This window comes from Ostrea edulis, chromosome 8 (assembly GCF_947568905.1).
Source record: "Ostrea edulis chromosome 8, xbOstEdul1.1, whole genome shotgun sequence".
Taxonomy (NCBI): domain Eukaryota; kingdom Metazoa; phylum Mollusca; class Bivalvia; order Ostreida; family Ostreidae; genus Ostrea; species Ostrea edulis.
Window position 1 is genome coordinate 67263290 of NC_079171.1, and position 21421 is coordinate 67284710.

A 21421-nucleotide genomic window follows, 5' to 3' on the forward strand; every position below is an offset into this window, starting at 1 on the left:
GAAACAGCTTAGACTTTGTATACAGAGAACCAGCCAAGACGTAGTGTAGAAAGAACCAGCTAAGTCTTGGTATACAAAAATGAAAATCAGTGTTTTGTAAAGGCTACATAAATGACAGACATATATTGAACAATTCAGTATGCTTTATGGAAATTCTATATCATTATCACATGTTTGTTTTATTTTGTACTTCTTGTGTCTTGGGTAGTCAACAGCACACTTTTATGTGTGGGTATTTTTCTAATTAGAAAAACGTACTTATTCACACACCGAATGTAGGGTTTTGTTTTGGAAATTTATTGAAAACCAGAAGTTTTCGTTGAAAAAAAAAATGCATTTGATTTTTACAATTCATTGATGTACCTTTTCTGACACGATATAAACGTTTGATTTGTTTACTGTAAATACTTGTATTAAGACATGATTGTACAATCTGTCGACATATGTTTATGCTGTTATACAATTTGCACATATTTTTCACTGGATATATTGATTTCATTTTATGCGTATTTGTGTTGAGCTATATGTATTTATGCAGACTTCTGTCGTTGGTATGGATGAACATCGTATTGTCTCCATAACTAGCAAAAAACAAAAAAAAAAAAAAAAAAAAAGAAGAAAGGACACATTCATTGAAGATGGGAGATGACTTTGTTATTATACTATCATTCTGTAAAAGAAATATGCTCAATATACTAACAAAGCTATTGCTTTTGTGAACGTTTGGCTTTGGGTTTTTGTGTTGGAATTCTTAAGATGACAACCTAAGCAAATATCTCCCATTGATCTAACAATACATTTTACATGTAGTTTGTTTAAAAAAGACCTGTCTGTATACTCACTGTTTGTTGTCCTCCCTTGTTTTTATTATTTACATGTAATAATCTATGCAACTTTGTGTTTTTTCTGCTGTATGTACATTTATGTATGTGCTTCGGATATATATAGTTTCATATTCATGTTTAAAAAGGATGTCAGCCAGTGTGAAGATGTATTACTCCTCGTTAAAGAAATTATATTTAATACACAAGTTTCTGATTAGATATATAACCATGTAGTATGTAGATTCAAAGTTTTTTATCCCCAGGTTTCTGTATTCAAAAGAATGGTTTAAAGTTTTAAATGTAAGTTTATAGGAAAGTTCGCTAAAACATGTATTTTTAATAACCAGAAGGCTACTTTTCCAAAATAAATAAATAAATATGCAAACATCCTATTGCACGGCAAATTCAATAGCACCCTAATCATTTCAACTGGGATTATAGTGGGGGTTACATGACTTAGATCAATATCGAGAATTAATGTTTCACATAAAAATAGTTCAGTTGAGCAATATGGATCACAGATGATATTTCACTTTTCTTCTTGAAAGTATCATGATTACTACTACTACTACTGCAAGTACGACTACTATTATTATTATTACTACTACTACTACTACTACTACAGTTACAACTACTACTACTATCAATATTACTACTACTACTATTAGTATTACTACTATTACACCTACTTCTACTACTACTACTAGTTTTATTATTATTACTACTTTTACAACTACTTCTACTACATTGTACTTCTATTATCATTGTTGTTATATGGATGTAGTATTATCACTGCTATCTTTATCATTACTAATATTATCACTACCCTTATTACCAAGGTTATTATTATCATCATTGCATGTTGTTTTTTCCCATTGCTGTTATTTTTATTATAATCATTATTATCATTGATTGTTATACTATGTTGTTTCTATTAAGATTATTGCATGTTTGAGTATTTTTATTGCATTTATTATTATTATTATTGCTATTAATATATCCGCTATTATTAATATTGTTGCATTTTTATTTTCCATTTAGTATTCGTATTATTATGATTATTATTGATTTTTACTAGTATATTGTTTCTATTATGATTGTTGCATGTTTTAATATTTCCTATTGTAGTTATAATCACTATCCTTATTGATTTTTCTATTATAGTATTGGTTTTATAATTAGCTCATGTTTACTTATTTTTATTGTATTTAATATCATTTTGTTTTTATACTCATTATATTCAATCAAAATCTAATTCAAAAAAATGTCAAATATTTAGCATGGTATATTTAATAAAGGCTTGTCAACGACTGAATCATTGTATTATTTTAAAGCCACATTTTCAAAGAAAGAAAACACGATTCCCACCACCTGGTTACTCCCTGAAAATGTCAAAACCTGGGTCTTAATTGGTTTGTTAATGTCAAAGATCAGTTGTAATTATCTCTCAGCTAGGAATTGAATTCGTTAGCTAAACATTGATCATGATGAGAAATTGGCATTCTAAAGGAAGTTGATTATGAAGGGTACACGAAAAAACAACCTGATGTTTTGGACAAAGTGCAAACGCGAGATGATTCTCATTTGTAAACCCGCGAAAATCATATCTGACTTGGGGGAAGTCATGGTGGCAATGACTTTTTGTGAGGGTTGGAAAATTGCAATGTTACTTTCCCTTGCATACAGTACTTGATATGCGTGATGTGTGTTATAAAGCGTTGCTTATAAACATGTGAACTTTACACTATCTACAATTGACCACACTACTAGTTTACAGACGTCCTCATTAATCGGCTTGATTCACTAAAGGAAATGTTACAGTAAAATGTAACGTTCATTCCATTTCATCAGTGACAGCAATGAAGTTTGTACAACTGCAGACATTTTTTTGCAAGATAAACACTGCTGAAACAGACGTAGGGGGTATCAACGATACATAAGGGAGTGGATATACAGATGTTACCATAATTTATATCTGATGTAGTAAATAAAATACAGAAATAACACAAGAATAAGTCAGTGTAAGTTCACTTGTTACCAGATATGTCAAAGCAACGTCTTTGTCTATGGTTATCCTTCATCGAACCTCTGGATCAGCTCTATCATAATCAAAGTTTCGATCTAGCTATCTCGATCCTATGTCACCTGATTCTTAACTACGGTGTATATCAATTCTAACGATTGAAACAGTTGGTCCAAATTTTCGGTGGCGTAGATGAAATATCCGGAAAGCAACATCGTCTATTACTGGATCTTGACCCGAAATTCCACTTTCTCCAAACGGAATAAGTATCACGGTTTTCATCAGGAAATCAATACACAATACACAGTAACATGATAGAAGATTTATTAGCAAACAGCGATGAGAGTATGGAATGTATTTGTTATGTTATCACTGGTTACACCCGACATAAAACAAGGACGACTGTTATCAGCAGATGTTAAATAGGACGATCCTACACAACGTTTATCACGTGAATACGACGTCACAATAACCGTTAAACATCACATGGACGTCTTTATAATAACCTCTAAGCATCACGTATGTCGTCACAATAACCACGAAAGGTCATATGAACATGACATCAAGATAACATCTAAACGTCATATACTAATGAAGTTAAGTATCCAAGATAATCGGACAGTCATAAATTATCATACATTCGTACATGTATCCAATAAAAGCTATACACATACATGTTTCACGCATTATGGCCATCCATACATGATATGTAATGAATCAATTTTCATACTTCAGACATAATGGGCCATTCTTTTACGTGTATCACAATATATATAGCATTATACATCACTGATCCACATTCATATCACCAATAAAATAAAATAATACATGTCATTTAAATACAAAAAACAACACATACACAACGACAGTATTCTTTCACATCCGATATTCTGCAGGGATTTGAATATAATTCCTGAGTTGTTTATAAGTCAACATCCATGCATCCATACAATACACAAATACTTGATGGGTGTGGTAACATGTTTGTGACATACAAGATATTTCCACATCCGCTAATGATACTATTACAATTTTGTATGCATAGACACGCTTCTCGCAGGGAACAGCGCAGGAGGTCGGGGTTTCAAAAACTGAAGGGTGAATAGGGAAACAGACAATCCATGAAACACGCACCTGTCTATTTAAAAAAATCACAGAATTGAAATACCAATCCTGAATTGAATTAATATAATTCCATAAAAACAACATTAGGGTCAGCAAAACATCATCATAAAATATAGATCACCTGGCAATATCAGTCACACTGCCCTGATGCCTTTGCTAGGTTTGAGAGAAAACTAACATTATCTGACCACTAGATGATTGCACCATTCTGGTTTATAAGACACCAAGTTACTGATATGTAGAGTATTTATAAAATGTTTCTGAAATCATTCTCTTGATAAGTTGGCAATCATAATATATATATTTGTGTTGCACAAAAAACAACGTGTTTCTCATCAACCTCCAGTGTAGTAGAATTATATCATTGTATTGTGTTAATTGTTAAATTGCAGTATGTAGTATATTATAGTAAGCGAATTATCAATAAAACATCAGTAAAACAATCTGTTTCTCTGTAAACTCTTGTACTAAAACTTGAGGCAACATCATCTAAACACTCTTTCTACTCCACACGGAGGCAGGTCAAATGCAGTAATTTCATTAACTTGCGATTAAAGATAGTAAGTGTGGAGCCAGTTATTACACAGATTACTTTCTCATAATAGACGGGTTATTATGATAAACATCAATGTTTAACCTTAACCTCTAGGCACCAAATCTAAGCACATTTCCTATTTTACGAGGAAATAAGTCAGTAGCAACTATTTCTTAAATTTGAGATGAACAAAAATGAAATAGTGTTTTAGTTAGCGGGATCTCAATACCACTTGTCATTGAAACTCCGTCTCTTGTCACCGGGGATAGAAAGGTTGACAATATTTAAAACATATCTCCTTCATCGAGGAATCTTAATGCAAGGTGAAGATAACGAACAGTGATCAATCTCAAAACTCCTACAAGCAATACAAAATAGATAGTTGGGCAAACACGGACCCCTGGACACACCAGAGTCCATTTCAATCATCAACACAGACTTCACATGAAATCCCATTCACAAATTAAAACCTTTCAAGAGTAAATATTTCCTTTAGTTTTTTGGTCATTTGTTGAGACTGTCTCTGAAATAACTTCAACTTAGAATTTTGCAATGTACTACAAAACTCACGAAAACCTAAAAAAAAAATCAAACAGATACATGTGCACCATATTTACATATGAAAACTACATATATCCAAATGTGGTGTTGAAAACATACCTAAAGACTTGGTTTCAGCAAATATAAAATATTGAATGAGCCTACTTTCTATCTCGTTCTCATTCTTACACTATTTGTTTCCCGCGTTAAATTGAGTCCAAAATCTGGCTTGGATTTCATAAAAAAATCTCAAACTTAAGTTTCAGTTTTCTTTTATTTAAGCAGTCAATATTTGAGTAAACTCTCAGACTTTAGTCCAAGTTTCGACTTCAGTTCTTTTCGAGAAATCCTGGCCTGATGTAAGCTCATTTACATGACATAGTCGGATAATGAAGATCACATCTAAACACTCTCTGACACAGTCCTACTCAGATAGCGCAGCTTTCTGTCCAATAAAAAGTTGAAACTCACTTTCACAAGATCCCAAGAATATACATCTTTTATCATACTCAATTTCACAGCATAAAAAGTATGTACATGTGTACAGTTTACTTCACACTCAATTTCACTGGAAAACAAATTTGCACAACTCTTATCACACTCAATTTCACAGGATCACAAGTCTATACAATTTTTATCACACTCAATTTCACGGGATATCATGGTTGTACAGCTTTTGTCACACTAAATATCAAATGATCTCAAGTCTATAAATCTCACTAGCATACTCAATTTCACAGCATTTGAAATCTCTACAGTCTTAACACAATGCATTTCACAGGATATTATGTCTATACAGCCTTTTATCACACCCAGTTTCACAGTATATTCAGTTTACATGGCCGTTTATCACATAAAACAATTACAAAATCACTCCCATTATAAACATTCACCATTTGACCTTGACACTGTATATTTCCATGGGATTCAAGGTAAGGTCACTATCTAGCGATGTGGGGCCTTTGTCGTGTAGTAATGTCAAGGACGTCCGCCGCATCTCCTTCACCCCTAGCGTGTCACTGAACAGATCCCGTAATCTGACCTAGATAAAGTGTTTGAGAGAGCATGTACCTGGGCAGTAGTGTAAGGTATGGTAGATAACTCCTATTGCATGTACTGGAATGTTTACATCACAGGAACCACACTAATGACGCAACTCTCTCTTACTGTTCTATGAATGTAAACTAATAGAAAACGTTTAATAGAGGACCAGTGAACAAATGTATATCACAGGTTTAGAGCCTGCTATCCCACAATCCTCTCCTGTCCTAAACTAGGTATCCCATAATTCTGTATCGTTATACTCATATATACCACTGTCAACGTCTCAAAATAAGCAATGTTTTTCCACATGTAAATACACCTTTTTACGGCTAATAAAACTAAGAACTACTTTATAAAATATCAGGAAAATGTAGGACAAGCAATTATTTGTAGTTTTTCCCCATTACTATGCATTCTCCATGTACCTATGTATAGCCTTGGTGGAATAGAACAACCCCATATCCGCGTTTCGACCCAAATCAATGTTTCTTGTGTCACAAAAAGACTTGACATCTGCTCAGTATTCATCTATTTACGTATATTTTTGTAACTGAAGCGAAACCATACTTTATTTGAGCATATATGCCATTTTACGGGAATAATGTAAAACCTTTGATACGTTGACAGAGGTGTATGCGAGAGCAAAGAACGACAACTCTGGGTAGAGATTGCCCCAGCCCTAAACTAGGTATCCCATAATTCTCTGTATCTAAAGGTGAAGATAATGAACATTGTACTATCTCATAACTCCTATAAGCAATGCAAAATAGATGGTTGGGCAAAAACGGACCCCTGGACACACCAGAGGTGGGATCCGGTGCTTGGGAGGAGTAAGCATTCCCTGTCGACCCGTCACACCCGCCGTGAGCCCTATATGTAAAACTTATACGGTACCAATTTAGATGCACCAGATGGGCATTTCGATGAATGCCTCTTCAGTGATGCTCAACCTAAATTTTTGAATCCTGATCCAGTAAACAACAATATGTGTCCAACAATATCCTACATTGTAAGTATAGCCCAAAACTAAGCATCCCATAATACCCAATATATCTAACTCAAAAATAAGCATCCCATAATACTCTATATCTAAATCAAAACTAAGCATCCCATAATACCCTATATCTAACTCAAAACTAAGCATCCCATAATACTCTATATCTAACTCAAAACTAAGCATCCCATAATACCCTATATCTAACTCAAAACTAAGCATCCCATAATACCCTATATCTAACTCAAAACTAAGCATCCCATGACACCCTATATCTAACTCAAAACTAAGCATCCCATAATACCCTATATCTAACTCAAAACTAAGCATCCCATAATACCCTTTATCTAACTCAAAACTAAGTACCCCATAATACCCTATATCTAACTCAAAACTAAGCATCCGATACAACCCTTTATCTAACCTAGAGCCCATTGCTAAATATCCCACAATTCTTGATGTTCAGTCACTAGTTAGATATCCCACAATCCCCTTGTATATAACTCAAAGCTACGCATTCCGCAATTTTACATACCTAACCTAGAACTCAGTGCTACATCCCCCACAATCCTTGGTGTCCCTCCCTAAGTTAGATATCCCACAATCCTTGGTGTCCCTCCCTAAGTTAGATATCCCACAATCCTTGGTGTCCCTCCCTAAGTTAGATATCCCACAATCCTTGGTGTCCCTCCCTAAGTTAGATATCCCACAATCCTTGGTGTCCATCCCTAAGTTAGATATCCCACAATCCTTGGTGTCCCTCCCTAAGTTAGATATCCCACAATCCTTGGTAGCCATCCCTAAGTTAGATATCCCACAATCATTGGTGTTCCTCCCTAAGTTAGATATCCCACAATCCCCTATATCTAACCCTAGTTTCGGTATTCCGCCTGTCTGTTGTCTACTACATATCCCACAATCACTTACCTTCCCCTGTGTCTCAGTACAAGGTAATCCATGTCTTGAAATCCCACAATCCAGTCCTAGTATGTGTAATAGAAGTGCTGAGTCATCGCTCTGTGTGATTGGTCCATCATAACTCTGCTGTAAGGACCGAAGATTGAGTAAGTGCACATCACACGGTAAAGATCCCGACAGGAAGGAATGCTGGGAAATCAATGGCGGCACACTGACTGAGCTTTTCTAGGGTAGAATCTCAATGTTATCGACTAGGTGCAGTGAGCTTGGAGTGAAAGAAAACCACTTGTTTTGTCCTTGATCTATAAAAGAAAATTAGCAGATGGGTCACACCGTTTACGTGCCTTATGATGCTAAGGGAACATTCTAATTCGTATGTGCACCACTCATTGACTTTACACAAAGGATACAAAAACTTGTCATTAGCTATATTCTGAATATGAATTAACTTCAAACTAACTATACTCAAGTCTACAACAACTATGCATTAACTTTGCACTGACTTCTAACTAACTTTGCATTAATCATACATTAAATTTATACTAACTATATATTAGCTTTATACTAGCAGTACAATAACTTTACATTAACTATGCATTTAATATAATATACTAATTTACACTAACCATGCATTCAATATATACTAACTTAACACTAATTATACACTAATTTTACACTAACTATGTACTTAATATATACTAACTTTACACTAACTATACACTAACTATGCATTAACTACATTCTAACTTTACAGTCTGCCTGTATAAACTTCACATTAGCTTCACACATAATACACAGAAATAGTGATTGGTAAAAGTTGTTTTGTAATAGAACGAAAAAATGCTTTGTCAAAATTTGATCACTTACGGGGGGAGCACTTCGGGACTCAAACATAAGCTTGAATATGTTTGGGGTCAGCGTGTTGTCTCGGACACCCTGACCTAGAACTCTCATGTCGTCCTGATTCAGCGTCCTGTCCAGCATAACCTGGATATCACCTGTCAGCAAGATACATATATATCTATAAATACAAATATATATTCATATCTATATATAAACATAACCTGCATCTCACCTGTCACCAACATACACATATATCTATAAATGCAAACATATACATTCAAATATATTGTGAATATTGGGATGTTTTGTCCTCTGTTGAAGAATATTGAGTTGTGTTGTACTTTGTGGATTGTGAATATTAAGATGTATTGTCCTTTGTGGATTGTGAATATTGAGATGTGTTTTCCTTTGTTTGTGAATATTGAGATGTGTTGTCCCTTATGGATTGTGAATATTGAGATGTGTTGTCCTTGTGGATTGCGGATATTGAGATGTGTTGTCCTTTGTGGATTGTAAATATTGAGATGTGTTGTCCTTTGTGGATTGTGAATATTGAGATGTGTTGTCCTTTGTGGATTGTGAATATTGAGATGTGTTGTCCTTTGTGGATTGTGAATATTGAAATGTGCTGTCCTCTGTTTGTGAATATTGAGATGTGTTGTCCTCTGTTTGTGAATATTGAGATGTGCTGTCCTCTGTTTGTGAATATTGAGATGTGTTGTCCTTTGTGAATTGTGAATATTGTGTTGTGTTGTCCTTTGTGAATTGTGAATATTGAAATGTGTTGTTCTTTGTTTGTGAATATTGATATGTGTTGTCCTTTGTGGATTGTGAATATTTAGTTGTGCTGTAATTTGTGGATTGTGATTAATGAGTTGTGTTGTACTAATTGAATAATGAGATGTGTTGTCCTTTGTGAATTGTGAATATTGAGATGTACTGTCGTCTGTTTGTGAATATTGAGATGTGTTTTCCTTTGTGAATTGTGAATATTGTGATGTGTTGTCCTTTGTGGATTGTGAATATTGTGATGTGTTGTCCTTTGTGGATTGTGAATATTGTGATGTGTTGTCCTTTGTGGATTGTGAATATTGTGATGTGTTGTCCTTTGTGAATTGTGTATAGTGTAATGTGTTGTCCTTTGTGGACTGTGAATATTGTGATGTGTTGTCCTCTGTGGATTGTGAATATTGAGATGTGATGTTCTTTGTGGATTGTGAATATTGTGTTGTGTTGTCCTTTATGAATATTGAGTTGTGTTGGACTTTGTGAATATTGAGATGTCTTGCAATTTTTGGCTGTGAATATTGAGTTGTGCTGTCCTCTGTTTGTGAATATTGAGATGTATTGTCCTTTGTGGATTGTAAATATTGAGTTGTGCTGTACTATGTGAATAGTGTGTTGTGTTGTCCTTTGTGGATTGTGAATATTGAGTTGTGCTGTCCTCTGTTTGTGAATATTGAGATGTGTTGTCCTTTGTGAATTGTGAATATTGTGATGTGTTTTCCTTTGTTGGTTGTGAATATCGAGATGTGTTGTCCTGTACTTATTGTGAATATTGAGATATGTTGTCCTTGTGGATTGCGGATATTAAGATGTGTTGTCCTTAATGAATTGTGAATTTTGAGTTGTGTTGTACTTTGTGAATATTGGGATGTGTTGGAATTGTTGGTTCTGAATATTGAGTTGTGCTGTCCTCTGTTTGTGAATATTGATATGTGTTGTCCTTTGTGGATTGTGAATATTGAGTTGTGCTGTAATTTGTGGATTGTGATTATTGAGTTATGTTGTACTATGTGAATATTGAGATGTGTTGTCCTTTGTCGATTGTGAATATTGAAATGTGTTGTACTTTGTGGATTGTGAATATTGAAATGTGTTGTCCTTTGTGGATTGTGAATATTGAGATGGGTTGTCCTTTTTGGATTGTGAATATTGATATGTGTTGTCCTTTGTTGATTGTGAATATTTAGTTGTGCTGTAATTTGTGTATTGTGATTATTGAGTTGTGTTGTACTAATTGAATAATGAGATGTGTTGTCCTTTGTGAATTGTGAATATTGAGATGCACTGTCGTCTGTTTGTGAATATTGAGATGTGTTGTCCTTTGTGGATTGTGAATATTGAGTTGTGCTGTAATTTGTGGATTGTGATTATTGAGTTATGTTGTACTATGTGAATATTGAGATGTGCTGTCCTTTGTGGATTGTGAATATTGAAATGTGTTGTACTTTGTGGATTGTGAATATTGAAATGTGTTGTCCTTTGTGGATTGTGAATATTGAGATGGGTTGTCCTTTGTGGATTGTGAATATTGATATGTGTTGTCCTTTGTGGATTGTGAATATTGAGTTGTGCTGTAATTTGTGGATTGTGATTATTGAGTTATGTTGTACTATGTGAATATTGAGATGTGTTGTCCTCTGTGGATTGTGAATATTGAAATGTGTTGTACTATGTGAATATTGAGTTGTGCTGTAATTTGTGGATTGTGAATATTGAGTTGTGTTGTACTATGTGAATATTGAGATGTGTTGTCCTTTGTGGATTGTGAATATTGAGATGTGTTGGCCTTTGTGGATTGTGAATATTGAGATGTGTTGTCCTTTGTGGATTGTGAATATTGAGTTGTGCTGTAATTTGTGGATTGTGATTATTGAGTTATGTTGTACTATGTGAATATTGAGATGTGTTGTCCTTTGTGGATTGTGAATATTGAAATGTGTTGTACTTTGTGGATTGTGAATATTGAAATGTGTTGTCCTTTGTGGATTGTGAATATTGAGATGGGTTGTCCTTTGTGGATTGTGAATATTGAGATGTGTTGTCCTTTGTGGATTGTGAATATTGAGATGTGTTGGCCTTTGTGGATTGTGAATATTGAGATGTGTTGTCCTTTGTGGATTGTGAATATTGAGTTGTGCTGTAATTTGTGGATTGTGATTATTGAGTTATGTTTTACTATGTGAATATTGATATGTGTTGTCCTTTCTGGATTGTGAATATTGAAATGTGTTGTACTTTGTGGATTGTGAATATTGAAATGTGTTGTCCTTTGTGGATTGTGAATATTGAGATGGGTTGTCCTTTTTGGATTGTGAATATTGATATGTGTTTTCCTTTGTTGATTGTGAATATTTAGTTGTGCTGTAATTTGTGTATTGTGATTATTGAGTTGTGTTGTACTAATTGAATAATGAGATGTGTTGTCCTTTGTGAATTGTGAATATTGAGATGCACTGTCGTCTGTTTGTGAATATTGAGGTGTGTTGTCCTTTGTGGATTGTGAATATTTAGTTGTGTTGTACTATGTGAATATTGTGTTGTGTTGTCCTTTGTGGATTGTGAATATTGATATGTGTTGTCCTTTGTGGATTGTGAATATTGAGATGTGTTGTCCTTTGTGGATTGTGAATATTGAGTTGTGCTGTAATTTGTGGATTGTGATTATTGAGTTATGTTGTACTATGTGAATATTGAGATGTGTTGTCCTTTGTGGATTGTGAATATTGAAATGTGTTGTACTATGTGAATATTGAGTTGTGCTGTAATTTGTGGATTGTGAACATTGAGTTGTGTTGTACTATGTGAATATTGAGATGTGTTGTCCTTTGTGGATTGTGAATATTGAGATGTGTTGTCCTTTGTGGATTGTGAATATTGAGATGTGTTGTCCTTTGTGGATTGTGAATATTGAGTTGTGCTGTAATTTGTGGATTGTGATTATTGAGTCATGTTGTACTATGTGAATATTGAGATGTGTTGTCCTTTGTGGATTGTGAATATTGAAATGTGTTGTCCTTTGTGAATTGTGAATATTGAGATGTGTTGTCCATTGTGGATTGTGAATATTGAGTTGTGCTGTAATTTGTGGATTGTGATTATTAAGATGTGTTGTACTATGTGAATATTGTGTTGTGTTGTCCTTTTTGAATTGTGAATAGTGTGATGTGTTGTCCTTTGTGGATTGTGAATATTGAGATGTGTTGTCCTTTGTGGATTGTGAATATTGAGTTGTGTTGTCCTTAATGAATTGTGAATTTTGAGTTGTGTTGTACTTTGTGAATATTGGGATGTGTTGGAATTGTTGGTTCTGAATATTGAGTTGTGCTGTCCTCTGTTTGTGAATATTGATATGTGTTGTCCTTTGTGGATTGTGAATATTGAGTTTTGCTGTAATTTGTGGATTGTGATTATTGAGTTATGTTGTACTATGTGAATATTGAGATGTGTTGTCCTTTGTGGATTGTGAATAATGAGATGTGTTGTACTTTGTGGATTGTGAATATTGAGTTGTGCTGTAATTTGTGGATTGTGATTATTGAGTTGTGTTGTACTTTGTGAATATTGGGATGTGTTGCAATTGTTGGTTGTGATTATTGAGTTGTGATGTCCTCTGTTTGTGAATATTGAGATGTGTTGTCCTTTTGGGATTGTGAATATTGAGATGTGTTGTCCTTTGTGGATTGTGAATATTGAAATGTGTTGTACTTTATGGATTGTGAATATTGAAATGTGTTGTCCTTTGTGGATTGTGAATATTGAGATGGGTTGTCCTTTTTGGATTGTGAATATTGATATGTGTTGTCCTTTGTTGATTGTGAATATTTAGTTGTGCTGTAATTTGTGTATTGTGATTATTGAGTTGTGTTGTACTAATTGAATAATGAGATGTGTTGTCCTTTGTGAATTGTGAATATTGAGATGCACTGTCGTCTGTTTGTGAATATTGAGATGTGTTGTCCTTTGTGGATTGTGAATATTGAGTTGTGTTGTACTATGTGAATATTGTGTTGTGTTGTCCTTTGTGGATTGTGAATATTGATATGTGTTGTCCTTTGTGGATTGTGAATATTGAGATGTGTTGTCCTTTGTGGATTGTGAATATTGAGTTGTGCTGTAATTTGTGGATTGTGATTATTGAGTTATGTTGTACTATGTGAATATTGAGATGTGCTGTCCTTTGTGGATTGTGAATATTGAAATGTGTTGTACTTTGTGGATTGTGAATATTGAAATGTGTTGTCCTTTGTGGATTGTGAATATTGAGATGGGTTGTCCTTTGTGGATTGTGAATATTGATATGTGTTGTCCTTTGTGGATTGTGAATATTGAGTTGTGCTGTAATTTGTGGATTGTGATTATTGAGTTATGTTGTACTATGTGAATATTGAGATGTGTTGTCCTCTGTGGATTGTGAATATTGAAATGTGTTGTACTATGTGAATATTGAGTTGTGCTGTAATTTGTGGATTGTGAATATTGAGTTGTGTTGTACTATGTGAATATTGAGATGTGTTGTCCTTTGTGGATTGTGAATATTGAGATGTGTTGGCCTTTGTGGATTGTGAATATTGAGATGTGTTGTCCTTTGTGGATTGTGAATATTGAGTTGTGCTGTAATTTGTGGATTGTGATTATTGAGTTATGTTGTACTATGTGAATATTGAGATGTGTTGTCCTTTGTGGATTGTGAATATTGAAATGTGTTGTACTTTGTGGATTGTGAATATTGAAATGTGTTGTCCTTTGTGGATTGTGAATATTGAGATGGGTTGTCCTTTTTGAATTGTGAATATTGATATGTGTTGTCCTTTGTGGATTGTGAATATTGAAATGTGTTGTCCTTTGTGAATTGTGAATATTGAGATGTGTTGTCCATTGTGGATTGTGAATATTGAGTTGTGCTGTAATTTGTGGATTGTGATTATTGAGTTGTGTTGTACTATGTGAATATTGTGTTGTGTTGTCCTTTGTGAATTGTGAATAGTGTGATGTGTTGTCCTTTGTGGATTGTGAATATTGAGATGTGTTGTCCTTTGTGGATTGTGAATATTGAGTTGTGTTGTCCTTAATGAATTGTGAATTTTGAGTTGTGTTGTACTTTGTGAATATTGGGATGTGTTGGAATTGTTGGTTCTGAATATTGAGTTGTGCTGTCCTCTGTTTGTGAATATTGATATGTGTTGTCCTTTGTGGATTGTGAATATTGAGTTGTGCTGTAATTTGTGGATTGTGATTATTGAGTTATGTTGTACTATGTGAATATTGAGATGTGTTGTCCTTTGTAGATTGTGAATTTTGAGATGTGTTGTACTTTGTGGATTGTGAATATTGAGTGGTGCTGTAATTTGTGGATTGTGATTATTGAGTTGTGTTGTACTTTGTGAATATTGGGATGTGTTGCAATTGTTGGTTGTGATTATTGAGTTGTGATGTCCTCTGTTTGTGAATATTGAGATGTGTTGTCCTTTTTTGATTGTGAATATTGAGATGTGTTGTCCTTTGTGGTTTGTGAATATTGATTTGTGTTGCCCTTTATGGATTGTGAATATTGAGATGTGTTGTCCTTTGTGAATTGTGAATTTTGAGTTGTGTTGTACTATGTGAATATTGAGATGTGTTGTCCTTTGTGGATTGTGAATATTGTGATGTGTTGTTCTCTGTTTGTGAATGTTGAGATTTGTTGTCCTATGTGAATATTGAGATATGTTGCGCTTGTGGATTGCGAATATTGGGATTTGTAGTCTTTTGTTTGTGAATATTGAGATGTGTAGTCCGTTGTGGATTGTGAATATTGAGTTGTGCTGTAATTTGTGGATTGTGATTATTGAGTTATGTTGTACTATGTGAATATTGAGATGTGTTGTCCTTTGTGGATTGTGAATATTGAAATGTGTTGTACTATGTGAATATTGAGTTGTGCTGTAATTTGTGGATTGTGAATATTGAGTTGTGTTGTACTATGTGAATATTGAGATGTGTTGTCCTTTGTGGATTGTGAATATTGAGATGTGCTGTCCTTTGTGGATTGTGAATATTGAGATGTGTTGTCCTTTGTGGATTGTGAATATTGAGTTGTGCTGTAATTTGTGGATTGTGATTATTGAGTTATGTTGTACTATGTGAATATTGAGATGTGTTGTCCTTTGTGGATTGTGAATATTGAAATGTGTTGTACTTTGTGGATTGTGAATATTGAAATGTGTTGTCCTTTGTGGATTGTGAATATTGAGATGGGTTGTCCTTTTTGAATTGTGAATATTGATATGTGTTGTCCTTTGTGGATTGTGAATATTGAAATGTGTTGTCCTTTGTGAATTGTGAATATTGAGATGTGTTGTCCATTGTGGATTGTGAATATTGAGTTGTGCTGTAATTTGTGGATTGTGATTATTGAGTTGTGTTGTACTATGTGAATATTGTGTTGTGTTGTCCTTTGTGAATTGTGAATAGTGTGATGTGTTGTCCTTTGTGGATTGTGAATATTGAGATGTGTTGTCCTTTGTGGATTGTGAATATTGAGTTGTGTTGTCCTTAATGAATTGTGAATTTTGAGTTGTGTTGTACTTTGTGAATATTGGAATGTGTTGGAATTGTTGGTTCTGAATATTGAGTTGTGCTGTCCTCTGTTTGTGAATATTGATATGTGTTGTCCTTTGTGGATTGTGAATATTGAGTTGTGCTGTAATTTGTGGATTGTGATTATTGAGTTATGTTGTACTATGTGAATATTGAGATGTGTTGTCCTTTGTGGATTGTGAATATTGAGATGTATTGTACTTTGTGGATTGTGAATATTGAGTGGTGCTGTAATTTGTGGATTGTGATTATTGAGTTGTGTTGTACTTTGTGAATATTGGGATGTGTTGCAATTGTTGGTTGTGATTATTGAGTTGTGATGTCCTCTGTTTGTGAATATTGAGATGTGTTGTCCTTTTTGAATTGTGAATATTGAGATGTGTTGTCCTTTGTGGTTTGTGAATATTGATTTGTGTTGCCCTTTATGGATTGTGAATATTGAGATGTGTTGTCCTTTGTGAATTGTGAATTTTGAGTTGTGTTGTACTATGTGAATATTGAGATGTGTTGTCCTTTGTGGATTGTGAATATTGTGATGTGTTGTTCTCTGTTTGTGAATGTTGAGATTTGTTGTCCTATGTGAATATTGAGATATGTTGCGCTTGTGGATTGCGAATATTGGGATTTGTAGTATTTTGTTTGTGAATATTGAGATGTGTAGTCCGTTGTGGATTGCGAATATTGAGATATGTTGTCCTTTGTGGATTGTGAATATTGAAATGTGTTGTTCTTTATGAATTGTCAATATTGAGATGTGCTGTCTTTTGTTGGTTGTGAATATCGAGATAGTATATGGATATTACCTGTCTGTAAGCTGACTACCCCCAGCGACTGTGCAGTGAGGACACTGAAGCGAGTTTTGTCATCCTCGATGAATGCCATGGCCGGCATTGGGTACATATAGGCCTGAATGGGCAGCTTGTCAAATGTTTTATGTTTGATCATCTGTATCAAAACCAACAAAGGAATATGAAAAGTGCCTAATTAAGCATGTTTTTATCTGTTCATCTCTGTCTTATATCCTGAAGTATTCATGCTGGGGTTGGTCAATTTCATAATTTGTGTTCATGACTACATGAAAAGTGAAGATAACAAACAGAGATCAATCTCATAACTCATATAATCAATTCAAAATAGAGAGTTGGGCAAACACGGACTCCTAGATATACCAGAGGTAGCATCAGGTACCTAGGAGGAGTAAGCATCCCCTGTCGACCGACAACAGCCTTTGTAATCCCTTTGCATACTATTCATAACCATGCATAAAGTGTCAATTCACAAAACACAGAAGTAGAGATGATGATAAAGATTTAATACAATAGTATATGGACTCACTCTATAGAATGAACACCTTGGTTTTTTTTTTTCGTACGGGTTACAATTCGTTCAAAAACGTATACATGACAAAAACTAAACTTGCTGTGGCCTTCAACTTGGCGCTTTGATATACCAACTAGACGTTTTATCTATAAGCAATACTCATTTTTACTTATATAACATTGTTTTATCTATAAACAATACTTTTTACTTATATAACATTGTTTTATCTATAACTAATACTCATTTTTTACTTATATAACATTGTTTTATCTATAAATAATACTCATTTTTACTTATATAACATTGTTTTATATATAAACAATACTAATTTTTACTTATATAACATTGTTTTATCTACAAACAATACTCATTTTTACTTATTATATAACATTGTTTTATCTATAAACAATACTCATTTTTACTTATATAACATTGTTTTATCTATAAACAATACTCACATTTACTTATATAACATTGTTTTATCTATAAACAATACTCATTTTTACTTATATAACATTGTTTTATCTATAAACAATACTAATGTTTACTTATATAACGTTGTTTTATCTATAAACAATACTGTTTACATATATAACATTGTTTTATTCATGAACATTTCTCCTCTTTATTTATATAACATTGTTTTATCTATAAACAATACTTTTTACTTATATAACATTGTTTTATCTATAAACAATGCTCAGTTTTACTTATATAACATTGTTTTATCTATAAACAATACTCATTTTACTTATATAACGTTGTTTTATCTATAAACAATACTCATTTTTACTTGTATAGCGTTGTTGCTCTGATATATTCCAGTGAACTTGACGTAAGACACGACAGAGTCTTCCATATCTGCTTTACACATAACAGTCTTCGTCATAAAAGGGTTCAGTCGTGTATTCCAACTTATTTCAAGTTCAAGTCTACACCCTGTATTTCCTACAGCTATACTTCTACTATTGCATCTAAACTTTTTAATTATAAACAAAATTTGCAGTGCTTAGATATAGACCATCTTATACGTAATCCACCAACATGTTATTGTTCTTCATCTTCTTTCAACTACAGTCCAGCTGGACATGTCATTACTGCTGATGTTAATATTCTTGAAAATCAGGACCTCAAATCACTTATTCTTAAAGGTCCAACATACAGAGAACCTCGGTTTTTTAATTGGCGACATAACTTCATCTCTATTATGAGTTTTGTCGAAGATTATGCCAGACGATGGGCTAAATATGAAAAACAAGAACTTGATACATTGTCAGAATGGGTTAAAAGCATAAGAGGGATATTAAAATCCCGCATTAGACACATGAAAACAAAAGTACGTACCGTATATCCTTCTGTGTTTAATAAACCAGAAGTGATAAAAGAATTAGATAGGTTACATGAGGAATATGTTTTGGTTCCAGCTGACAAAGCCAGTAACAACAATGTCTTTGTTTGTAAGGCTCATTATTAAAAAAATGTATTTTAAACGAACTTGGCATTAATTCCACTTTTGGTAATCATACTTATACTCCAACTGCCCTTTCAAAAGACGAAATTCTTCAAAACCATGCTTCAGTTTTAGACACATTTAATATTCCAGTCAATGGGTTGAATGAATATGAGTTGCCGTACCTATACTGGATTCCTAAACTACATAAAAACCCTTACAAACAAAGATACATTGCTGAATCCAGTAAGTGCTCTACTAAGCCCCTATCTTTGCTCCTCACGAAAATGTTAACAGCTGTGAAGGAGAAACTTCAAACTTACTGTGCGACTACATATGCGAGAAGTGGTGTTAATCAAATCTGGATTCTAAAAAATTCTAAAGAAATTTTAGTAAACTTGAAATCACAGAATTGCTCCCAAAGCAATAGCATTAAAACCTATGACTTTTGAACACTATACACGACCATTCCTCACGATAAATTAAAGACTAGACTTTTTGACATCATAGACAGTTGCTTTTTCAACAAAAACGGAAAACGGAAACATTCATATCTAGTGATCAGTCATTCAAAAACTTACTTTGTTAAACACCACTCTGATTGCACGCACAAGTACTCTGAAGTTGAAATAAAAAATATGCTAGAGTTCCTCATTGACAATATCTTCGTGGTCTTTGGTGATCAGGTCTTCCAACAGTATGTTGGAATTTCCCTGGGCACGAATTGTGCTCCTTTGTTAGCTGACCTGTTTTTATATTCATATGAAGCAGAATTTATTCAAAAACTTCTACATGAGAAGAAAAAATCTCTCGCTGTGACCTTCAATTCGACTTTTAGATATATCGATGACGTTTTGTCTATTAACAATGATAGCTTTCATTCATATGTCGATTTGATATATCCCTGTGAGCTGGAAATAAAGGACACCACATAGTCGTCCACTTCTGCTTCATACTTAGATATTTTATTGAAAGTAGACATTAACGGCAAACTAACAACTCAAAGGTATGACAAACTGGATTTTTTCAGCTTCTCCATCGTCAACTTCCCACATTTATGTAGCAATATTCCATTATCACCTGCATATGGTGTTTATATATCTCAACTGATTCGATATGCAAGAGCTTGTTTTGGGTATAGTCAGTTTTTAAATTGAGGTAAGCTACTGACAAACAAGTTGATGGTACAGGGATTTCAACAGTCTCGATTGAAGTCAGCATTTCGCAAATTCTATGGTCGTTATAACGATCTAGTTCGTCAACACAACCTCGCATTGGGTCAAATGTTGTCTGACGTGTTTCATACCGATTGTTAAGCCGTTCTTGGCACACTTATTTTGACTGCGGATAACTCCGTTTACCTGATCAGGATATGGGGCTCACGGCGGGTGTGACCGGTCAACAGGGGATGCTTGTTCCTCCTAGGCACCTGATACCACCTCTGGTGTGTCCAGGGGTCCGTGTTTGCCCAACACTCTATTTTGTATTGCTTGTAGGAATTATGAGATTGATCACTGTTCGTCATCTTCACCTTGCATGTTAACGGCAAACTGATCACTCAATTTTATGACAAACAGGATGACTTCAGTTTCTCCATCGTGAACTCCCTGTATTCATGTAGCAATATTCTCTGATCACCCGCGTACAGTGTTTATGTCTCTCAACTTATTTCAAATGCATGATCATGTTCTGCATACTATCAATTTTTAAATTGAAACAAGTTGGTGATCAAATTAATGAGTTAATTAATGTTACAGGATTTTCAATTATCTCTTTTGATGTTACAGGGTTTTAAATTACCTCTCTTAGAGACAGCATTTAAAAAAAAAATCAATGGTTGTTATAACAAACTAATTCACAGATACAACCTGTCAATGCCACGGTTGTTAGAATGAACAGATACAACCAATCTTTGTTATAACGAACTAATTTACAGATACAACCAATATTTGGGCCAAATGCTGTATGATGGGTGTATAACAATTGTTAGGTCGTTCATTGCCAAGATATAGCTTATTTTCCCTGATTAAGATATAGGATTCATTACAAACCTAGTCATAATGATCAGCAATAACTAATAAAGTGATGGTAGGTGATCAATACCTGGAATCCATTGAGATCCGTGAAGAATTATTTGTCAACGTTATGAATGTCAGTAGAGATTTTGACAGCTAGTTCATAGTTCGTCTCCTTTCTGACGTCAACCAGGTTATACATGTCTACCGTCCTCTCATCTGTGCCTGCAATGTAGTCAATATATAATCAGTACTTACAACATAGTGAATATATAATCAGTACCTACAGCATACTGAATATTTAACCAATACCCACAGCATAGTGAATATCTAATCAGTACCTCCAATATAGTGATTATCTAATTAGTAACTACAGCATACTGAACATCTAATCAGTATCTAGAACATAGTGACTATCTAATCAGTAC

General features: G+C 33.9%; 1 protein-coding gene across 1 annotated transcript; it reads right to left on the reverse strand.

The window, feature by feature from the left end:
- Positions 1-5927: 5927 nt before the first annotated feature.
- On the reverse strand, positions 5928-17777 carry LOC130049271 (alpha-mannosidase 2-like). The gene is made up of 4 exons (XM_056146700.1): positions 17012-17777; positions 8871-9001; positions 8013-8305; positions 5928-6089 (listed from the first exon to the last, which is right to left on the reverse strand). Exons 1-3 carry the CDS (start codon positions 17151-17153, stop codon positions 8255-8257), a joined length of 324 nt encoding a protein of 107 aa, XP_056002675.1. The 5' UTR covers positions 17154-17777; the 3' UTR covers positions 5928-6089; positions 8013-8254.
- Between the last annotated feature and the right edge of the window lie 3644 nt (positions 17778-21421).

What these genes read in the sequence shown, in the direction of transcription:
- LOC130049271 (XM_056146700.1), bottom strand. Translation starts at nt 17,153, where the DNA reads ATGATCAAACATAAAACATTTGACAAGCTGCCCATTCAGGCCTATATG. An exon ending in GGTAGTCAGCTTACAGACAG is followed by an intron (nt 9,002 to 17,011) that starts GTAATATCCATA and finishes TCTTGCTGACAG; the next exon opens with GTGATATCCAGGTTATGCTG. An exon ending in AGTCCCGAAGTGCTCCCCCC is followed by an intron (nt 8,306 to 8,870) that starts GTAAGTGATCAA and finishes TTTCTTTTATAG; the next exon opens with ATCAAGGACAAAACAAGTGG.